General features: G+C 52.3%; 1 protein-coding gene across 1 annotated transcript; it reads right to left on the bottom strand.

The window, feature by feature from the left end:
• Nucleotides 1-1733: 1733 nt before the first annotated feature.
• MLNR (motilin receptor) lies at nt 1734-4071 on the bottom strand. Its single transcript, XM_084880179.1, has 2 exons — nt 3064-4071; nt 1734-2415 (listed from the first exon to the last, which is right to left on the bottom strand). Exons 1-2 carry the CDS (start codon nt 3947-3949, stop codon nt 2027-2029), a joined length of 1275 nt encoding a protein of 424 aa, XP_084736305.1. The 5' UTR covers nt 3950-4071; the 3' UTR covers nt 1734-2026.
• Nucleotides 4072-9435: the final 5364 nt, after the last annotated feature.

Raw genomic sequence — 9435 nt, 5'->3', positions numbered from 1 at the left:
AAAAAATATATTTTAATTGATTTCAGAGAGATAGAGAGAGAGCGAGAGAGACAGAAACATCAATGACGAGAATCATTATCAGTTGTCACCTGCACGCCCCAGCTGGGGATGGATCCTGCAACACCGGCATGTCTCTGACAGGGAATTGAACCCTGACCTCCTGGTTCATCGGTCGGCATTCAACTACTGAGCCATGCCAGCTGGGCATCAGTAAAGTTCTTACCCATGACTTCCACAAGGAAGCAGCCACTTTTGACTGCCCAGACAGGAATTCTGTGAGTAGAAAGACTTTTCAAATAATCCTCAGAAACCTGCAGAACAGAGTCTAGGGACTGCTGCTGTCTGCTTCTTCCACTAGCTAAGGGGACTTGGAGGCGACACTGTACTTGGCTAATCAAGTGACAAAGCAGAACTTGGTGGGCATGTTGAGTGACCCTTGTTTACGGATTCACTGGGTTGTAGTTCACTACCCAGTAATTTGTGCCTTCCCACCTCCAGGGGGCACCGTTCACACAGACCGGAAACTGGCTTATGTTTTAAACTGAAAAATAAAACAAAGGTACAGAGTTGTTGGTCAGAATGTCCAACACATTCTCCTTCAACCCTGACTACATCTACTGACTTGTGTTTTTCACAAAGAGCAGCTTCTCCGGGTGGGAGTGGGTAAAGATCTCAAAGGTTTCGAATGATCTCCCTGTTCTGACTTTGTAATAACCAGGGCAGGCTAAACATTCGCTATATTAAGACCAGGCACGTGTCCCCAGACCTCGTTCTTTCCCTGGGTCTGGCTTTATAAATGCTGGTGATAAATCAAGTCTGATTTGTATGATGCATCTTAAGTGGGAAATGTGTGACTTCAGGTGACTTTGATCGACCTCAGGAAATGACAGCACCGCTAGCACAATAGATAACCACTGCTAATTTCAGGATTACCAGCTGCTGTTAAATGAGTTGTAAAATTATTATTGTTTTATTTTTTTTAACATATTTTATTGATTTTCCACAGAGAGGAAGGAAGAGGAATAGAGAGCTAGAAATGTCGATGAGCGAGAAACATCGACCAGCTGCCTCCTGCACAACCCCTACAGGGGATGTGCCCGCAACCAATGTACATGCCCCTGACCAGAATCGAACCTGGGACCTTTCAGTCCGCAGACCGACGCTCCACCACTGAGCCAAACCGGTTTCAGCTATTGTTTTATTTTTAAAAATAAAAGATCTGAAAGACTGGAATTCTCAGGACCCATCAGTTCCTATTTGGGAAATCTAAGACTCAGTTTCATCACTATTAAAGCAGTAATCATGACAACACTTAGCCACCAACCTGAGGCAAATAAGGCGCATTAAAGCTCTTTACCGATGTCCGATAGCCAGGTCTTGCTGCAGCTTCTTGCCCTCAGGCTTCCTGCCTGGGTTTGCTACCTCCTGGCTGGAGAAGTAGGTTGCAACGCAGTTGCTTATGCACAGTAGTTCTGCTGGAAGGCATTGTGCCTAAACTTTATGATTTGGTCTGAGCCAGGAGAGAAGCGGGGCTCTGAACATTGAACTCAGCCCAGAATTCCTTTCACTTGCTTCTAAAAAATTTTGCTGCCATAAATAGGCATTAAATAATTTCTTGAATCACTACTGTCATTATCCTGGGTTCCTTGTATATACGTCGTAACATTTATTTACAAAACATAGAAACACAATACACCTTTGATCTCAAAGACAACCATTTTTATTGCAGCATCTCTCTGTACCTTATGAACTAACTGTAAAATGAACAATCATATTTCCAAAGACTAGGAGAATGAAGACGTGTCAAACCTCCCTAGAGCACATTTCCCGACTGGGACTGCATGAGGCTAAAATGAATGTCTCTGAGGAGGTACATGAAAGGAAAACTAAAAAGATCAATACACTTACTTTTTGTATCTTGATTGAAAAAAAAAATTATGCTAACGAAGTTACTGGCCAACTTACAAAATGTGCACCGCTCTAAATCTTCCTAACAGCGTCTATTCCCCTTTCAGTCCTTAGTGTCCTACAGACCTGTTTTCTCTGCCGTCCCAGCACCGGGGCAGGCGGCGCCTTGCTTGGCCATGCTGGTGGCAGGCGTCCGCAGGCTGGCGCTGGTCTCCGTGCGGCCAGCCGGGTCTCCTCCCGCGGTGCCCTCCGTGCTTCTGCTTCTGCAGAATCCTCTCGGCGCAGGCCGTCTCCCCCGAAGCAGCTTCCAGGCCGCTGCTCTGTACTTCTTTGAAATGAGGTTGTAGAGGATCGGGTTAATGGACGCACTCAGATAGAAGAGTTGCAGCGCAACGATGTTAAAGTATTGAGAAAAGTACATGGTCTGGGAATCTTCCGTGTTTATGTAAATGATTCTGCCAATGTGGAAGGGCAACCAGCAAACGATAAAGGACAGAACCACCACCACTGCAAAACAAGACACAGGCACCAGTTAGCGAAGGCGTTTAAAAACAAACAAGGGTCCCAAGAAACCAGCGTGGGTAATAACAGCAAACAATCAGATAAAACCTGGACCTAACCAAATCCCCGGCCCACCTACATTTGCCTTAAAGTTGCAGATTTGGCTAATACATGTGCTACCAAGGCTGGACGTACTAAAGCAGAAGGAGCAAATTCTATGAACGAGCTGACAGGCTTCCTTCCACACGGCCACTCCGCGACATGGTCTCTGCTTTCCGGTGAAAAGAATTCTGCAACGGGTCATGCATGCATGTATGCATGTAAGTATGTATGTATGCATGTATGGTTATGGGCATGGTTCACTGTAACCTTCCGGAAAACTTAGCATTAAGTAAAGACATTTTAGCTTAACGTGATCTACCCGTATTCTCAAGGATGCTGTGAGAATCCACATCTGCGTCCTCTAACAGGGACTCTAAGCGTCCCAATCACTGCTCTCAGCTCAGCCCGCTCCCCGCTCCCGGCGGCTCTGAGACGTGGCTGTGCACAGGCCCCGGGTCCCCCAGCCTCGGGGCCCCGGGGACACAGCCGGCGGGGGCGCCGGGCCGGGGACCTGGCGGGTGGCGCGGGTGGCACGGACGCGGCGCCACTTACGCAGGACGCGGACGGTCTGCCGGTGGCCCCGGGCCCGCCCGGAGGCGGCGGGGCCCCGCAGCGGCCGCCGGCTCCGCCGCAGCTCGCGCCCGATGAGGCCGTGGAGGACGCAGAGGCACAGGAGCGGCAGGAAGAAGTAGGCGGTGGTGACCCACAGCATGACGCGCAGCGCGCCCAGCTGCGAGGGGCTCGGCCGGCACTCGCGGCTGAACAGCGCGGCCGCCTCGCGCCCCGACGGCGGGGACTGCGCCGGGGGCAGAGCCGAGGGCAGAGCCGGCTCCGGGGGGGGCCCGCGGGCAGGGGCGGCGGGCGGCGGCGCGGGGCCCGTGGCGTTGCGGCCCGGCGGCGGGTCCTGCTGGACGCCCACCACGAAGAGGAAGGGCGCGGCGGAGAGCAGCGCCACGGCCCAGAGCGCGGCGATGCGCGCGCGGGCGCGGGCGCGGGTGGCGAGCACGCGGGCGCGCAGCGGGCGGCACACGGCCAGGTAGCGCTCGGCGCTGAGCGCCGCGGCGTGCAGCAGCGAGGCGTAGGTGCAGCCCTCGCCCAGGTACAGCGACAGGCGGCACAGCAGCGGCCCGAACACCCAGGGCCGCGAGCGCCACAGGCGGTACAGGTCCAGCGGCAGCCCCAGCAGGATGAGCAGGTCGGACACGGCCATGCTGCCCAGGTACAGGTTGGTGGTGGTGCGCCTGTCCCGGGAGCGCCCGATGAGCAGCACCGTCACCACGTTGCCGCTCACCCCGACGGCGAACAGGCCCAGGCACACGGCGGTCACCGGCACCAGCGCCCCCAGCGGGAAGGGCGAGCAGCGGTGCTCGTCGCAGGGCGGCAGCCCGGCCCAGGGCGGCGGCCCCGCGCCCAGGCTGCGGTTCCCGGGACTGCCCATGGCGGGCCGCGGGGTCTCTCGGCGCCGCCTCGCCCCCCGGTGGGCCGGGAGCCAAGCGCCGGGCTCCGCTGGCGAAGAAGCGCTTCCTCTGGCGGCCCGCGCGGCCCCTGCCCGCCCGCCAGCCCCGGCGGCACTGCCCGAGCCCCGCATGCAGCCCTGCGGGTCCCCGTGGAGGCGCCCCTGAGGGTAGCGCGCAGGCTCCGCCTCCGGCCACTGCCCACTCCGCACCCTCGCCCAGGCCCCCGGTCTTCCAGGCGGCTTCCCCCTCCGCCAACTGGGAGGCGGGGGGCGGCCGAGAGCACCGGCCCCGTCTCGTCTCAGGGCGCCTTTCTGAGCCCCGTGAGGTTGGCTCCTGCGTCCGCGGAGCGGCGCTTCTGTTGGTCCCGTCCAGCGGGCACCTTGGGGGATGTCTGTGGGGCTGCTTCCTCATGGTCAGGAGGCTGCCACAGTACTCCGGTATGAGAGGAGCTTAGACCAGAACCTAGAGTTCCTCCTGGTGTTAGTTCTGCCTCTGCAACCCAGCGCTCCCGGATCAGCCCTAGCCTCCTTCAGCCCACTTCTCTTCTGCAAATTCTCCAGTGACGGTGGGCGGGCGAGCTGACCAAATAATTTCAACTATCTCTTACAGCTCTGAAACCTATGGGCATGCCCATGTCTATCATCGTAAAGAGCAAGGCTTAAGTATTTGCGTGTATATTTGAGTACTTAAACATATGCTATATTGTTCCTATGTACAGAATACTTCATAAACGTAAAAAGTTGAGATTTGCCAACACTGAAAGGAACTAAAATTCTGGGGGGAAAGACTCAAACTGAGTTAATTCATGTGGTCTTTACTTATTTATATGTATTGTGGAAAGTATTACAGATCTTTCCTTCCCCCTATGGCCCCCATCCCCCAGCCTTCACGCCACTATTGTCTGTGTCCAAGGGTTATGCATATATGCATATAACATCTTTGGTTAATCTCTCCCCGTCCCCCACCCCCTACTTTCCCTCTGAGATTTGTCAGTCTGTTGCATGCTTTCATGTCTCTGGATCTATTTTGTCAGTGTATTTTGTTCATTAGAGTCCACATATATGTGAGATCATGTGATACTTTTCCCCCCCTCTGACTAGTTATTTCACTTAACATAATAATCACCTGCCTCAAGGTGCTGTTCTAAGTACTTGTGTATGTTTTGCAGTCCTCACCCAAAGCACCACGGATAGCTCTGGAACTTTTCTGGGAGTTATTTATCTCTGTGTGCATGGACACCACTAGCATTTTTACCTTCCTCATCTCTGCTGTTCCCAGTCATCCTAAAGCTTAGTCTTGAAGCGAACTTCCTCAGGGTTTCCAGCCCTCCCTCGTCACCCACCCTTACCCCTGAGGATTTTGTTGCCTGCCCCTCTCTCAAGCATTCCTCCTGATAAAACTTACACCCACACATGAGTCTGGCCATGCCTTGGTTTCTCCTTTCTATCTGATCTTGTTGTCTCCCCACTGTCCACAGGGCAGTGGCTCCTGTGGACATCCCTTACTGCATTCATAACTGCAAGGATCTGGGAATCCTCCTCCACTTCCATTTCAGTCATACCAGTTTCCGACTTTCACCGCCCATCTTGCTAGCTCACTTTCTCTAATACCTCAACCCCTACAATCCTTCAATTGTACTGGGACCTCCAATGGTTGCTCCTCCTCCCTTTTCCTTGTCCCTCACCTGCCTCAAGTCCTTACTTTACCCAATTTAAGCTCCATGAGTGACCCTGCTCACTCCCAGGCAAACACCGTCAGCTCCTGTGCTTTCTCCATTGTCACGGCTGTCTCCTGGGCCAGAGGACAGCCAAGCCTGGCTAAGCAGGATCCTCTGCCTACCCCATGCACACTCCAAATAGCTGCTGTTTCACTTGAAATTCTCAACCTCTAGAGGGGTGCTTAGTTTTCCCCAGTCATCCTCATCCTCTTCCATTCAGTCTCCCACCCTCCAGGCCACTCTTCTGTGCACCCTCCTCTCTCCTCAGCCCCCAAGACCTCTTTCCCTACCTGAAATAGGATGAATTCAAATTCTAAGCAAGGTTACAGGCAGAACTTCCCTTTTTTTTTTTTTTTTTTTTTTTTTTTTTTTAATTAAAGAGCCAGCCCTATGTGCACTTAGTGGTTATCTCGATGCTGGCCTTGAAAAACAATGCTGTTCTATCCAATTGAGAAGGTGCACCTGGCATGGTATTGAGATTGTGGGCATATCTGGTCTCTGGCCTGCAAGGTCAGACAGCTAAGTTTATCTTCATCATTCTTCAAAAGGGCTAAAGCAAACTAGAAAGCAACATTTTATCTAGGAAGAACAGCAGAAAATTCCAAACAACAGTTTGTTGCAAAATAGAGGTTTTCCTTCTCAGAACTTTAAAAAATAACTACCTGCCCCTAAAGCGGCGCAGTCATTTGGAGTCCACCTGTGTGTGGTGCTCTGGCCAGATATTTCAATAAATCTTTTCCTGCTTTTTTTTAATAAATCATCAGCCTCCGGTGGTCTTATTTTGAACCCAGGGTTCGACCCCACAACACTCAATCCACCATACCACCCACCTCCCCTCACTCCCCCTGGACAGATGAATGGGGTGGGTGGTACTTGAACCTGAAGTCAGCTCTGCCCCTTCAGTACTTCATTCACCTCCTTAAGGACAGTACTCTTGCAGTTCTCTCTCTCCTGTCTCATACTTTCTCCCTCTTCTGGTTTGTTTACATGTTTTGAGCAAAACACCTCAAAAGAGTTTTCATATTCATTGTCTCCACTTTTTCTCCCTCCTGCCCTCCTCTCATAGGCAGCAAAGATGTAATTTCTTCACCTATAGTTGATCTGATTTTATCTTGAGTTCTCACCTTCCGGGTAGCAAGAGACAGTCATGTAGTAAAGTGGAGCCAGTCCCTTTGGTGTGTAGTTCCCTTCGATAACCTGGGCACCCTCCCCACAGCCTCTTCTCCTTCTCAGCCTTTGTAGGGGGTGGGGTAGGCTATGGGCGGGTGGTCAGGTGGCTTAAAGGTCCTTATGAAACCAGAAGGGAGAAGGGCACCTAGCCTTGTGCTGGCTCCTGGGGGTGCCCGGGCTGGCACCTGCTAGACTGCAGTTTACTATCGCTCTCCTGTCTGGCCACCAGGTGTCCGCACGCCCCGGAGGCAGTGATGGATGGCTAGTGATTTTTGTGGGCCCTTCCTTTACACAAGTGGTGCTCTGACACCTGCCCCTTGGCTCTCACAAGCTGCTCCAGCCTCTGCTGAGGGCTCCTCACTCCTTTCCCCCCCTCGCATGCCAGCTCTAAGGAAGGCTAGCTGGGCCTCAGATTAGTGCCTGTGCCAAGCAGGCTGTCCGTGCCAACAGTACCCTCCCAGACCTCATCCACACCTCCCTTCTCTGCTGTGTCCTCTCCGTGCGGCTTGTACCAACTGACCTGCTCTTTACTTAGCTGTTCGTTATCTGCCCCTCCATCCCCCAACGTCATGTGCTCTGGAAGGCAGGGCCTTCATCTGTTGTTTTCCATGCTCTTTCCCTAGTGCCCGGGTCAGTACCTGGTACTAAGTGAGAATTTAATAAATATTTGTTAACTCAGGGAATGAGTAAACTTCTGTTCTTTACAATTCTTTACAATTCTTTACAATTCCCAGCAGTTGAGCACAGGACTCTGGTGACGGTGGTTGCTCAGTAAGAGTTCTTTGGGAATCTAGTTGGAGATGGGCCCCTGAAATGGACAGACTGACTCACTGCAGGATTTTTCTAACTTTGGGTACATTGCAGCCCAGTAGGACTTGGCCCATAGGGCAGACCTGAACCCTTATAATTGCTTAGCATTCCATGTTTTAGGAAGAAATGGGACCGGAATGACTGGAGAATGACGACACCTACATTCTACATAGTATTTATAAGGTCACTCAGCAGCTCCCTGACTTCATACTTCACCTGATGAGAGGGAAGAAACCATTCTCAGGAGACCAGGTATGTGGTCTTCCCACTGAATGAGTGCCTCTCCGCCTGGTGCCTGTGGGGCGAGAGTAAGTCTGGGTCTGGCCTGGCCATGGCGCTGTGTCCCTGGCAGCAAGAGGGGTGCTATGAGGGGGGTCCTCTGAGTACGTCCATTTTATGGACGAGGACACCAAAGTACAGAGAAGCTACTCCAGGTCACGCGGCCAGGAAATGGAGTGCTGCCTGCTTTCCAGGTGTGTGGCTATAGCCACAGTGCACGTGGTCTTGCTTTATAAACCACAGCACCACCAACTTTAGGGGTGCTTGGTAGGACCTGGATCCTGCTAGGAAAGTGTCTCCCAGCTTCATTTCAGTAGCCAGATTTTGTGGACAAATGGGAGGATATGGAAAGTTATAAGGAGCAATAGGATACAGCCATAAATTGCAATGTGCCTGATGCACCTTGTAGAAACGCCATAGGTTTCCCATTCTTTTCCCCACAGGAGAGCAGGGTGTGAAGCAGAAGTTGACAAAGGAACGTGCACAGCAATTGACGCATACTTCATAACATTTGAGCCAATCTTTTATGAAAACTGTGCCGCACCAGCACAGCCAAGGGTTCAGTGAGCCTGAGGGTGAACAGTGAAGGATGGAAAAGGAAGACAAGATGATAAGCTGGGTCTAGGTGGATCTTCTGTGCCTGGCTGAGGCCACCGAACAGACCCAGACTGCAAAGCTGGTGCTTTATTTGTAGTCAGGGGCAAACAAGGCAATTTACAATGTTCTTGTAAGTTTCATTGTTTTGGCAGCACTTGCTGCCCCTCCCACAGCCCATAAGCTACCCAGGAAAGATCTAGGGAACAGTTAACAGGGGTCCTCAAACTTTTTAAAGTGGGGGCCAGATCACGGTCCCTCAGAGAGCTGGAGGGCCGGACTATATGAACTACTAATTCCTACTGTAACACCTTGGCTGCGCTCACTGCCCAAAAAACCTGGCGGGCAGGATCAGACTCCCCTGGGGGCTGCATGTGGCCCGCGGGCCGTAGTTTGAAGACCCCTGAAAAGATCAAGCTTTGTTATGCTTAGGGGGCTGTGCAACTTTGCCAGCAGGTCAGTCTGAGGCTTAACCTATAACTGCTTCCTACAAAAACATATTAAAGATTGAGGCTTGTAGACATAGCTCTATTTATGACGGGAGCAGGCATCAGGAACAGCAGAGCAGCTCACTGGTCTGATGCTCCTTTGCAGATGTAGCACTGGGCACTCTTGGCACAGCCCACGGGGCAGCAGGAGGTGCATTTGCAGTCTTTGCATTTGCAGGAGCTGGCATAGGTGCAGGATCCACCAGTGGAGCAGGAGCAGTGGGTGTCTATACCAACCAGAGGCGAGCCTTGCGGTCCAAAGCAGAAGAAGAGGTGTGGTTGTGCCAGGCTTTTGCTGTTGGGAAATTTCATGTAGAGTTCCAGATTTCCAGCTGTTTTTGCAAAATGAGGAAGACCTGGCAGCTCTGGGAACACATTTCCCAAAGGCGGTGGCAATCCAGGATGAGAA

This window comes from Pipistrellus hanaki (assembly GCF_964339955.1).
Source record: "Pipistrellus hanaki genome assembly, chromosome: 3".
In the NCBI taxonomy this organism is placed as follows: domain Eukaryota; kingdom Metazoa; phylum Chordata; class Mammalia; order Chiroptera; family Vespertilionidae; genus Pipistrellus; species Pipistrellus hanaki.
The sequence above is the reverse complement of the archived record's forward strand: the minus strand, read 5'-3'. Positions and strand labels throughout refer to the sequence as shown.

Coding starts and splice junctions, on each gene's coding strand:
- MLNR (XM_084880179.1), bottom strand. CDS start 3,949: ATGGGCAGTCCCGGGAACCGCAGCCTGGGCGCGGGGCCGCCGCCCTGG. Junction 2,416..3,063: donor GCAGACCGTCCGCGTCCTGC/GTAAGTGGCGCC, acceptor CTTGTTTTGCAG/TGGTGGTGGTTCTGTCCTTT.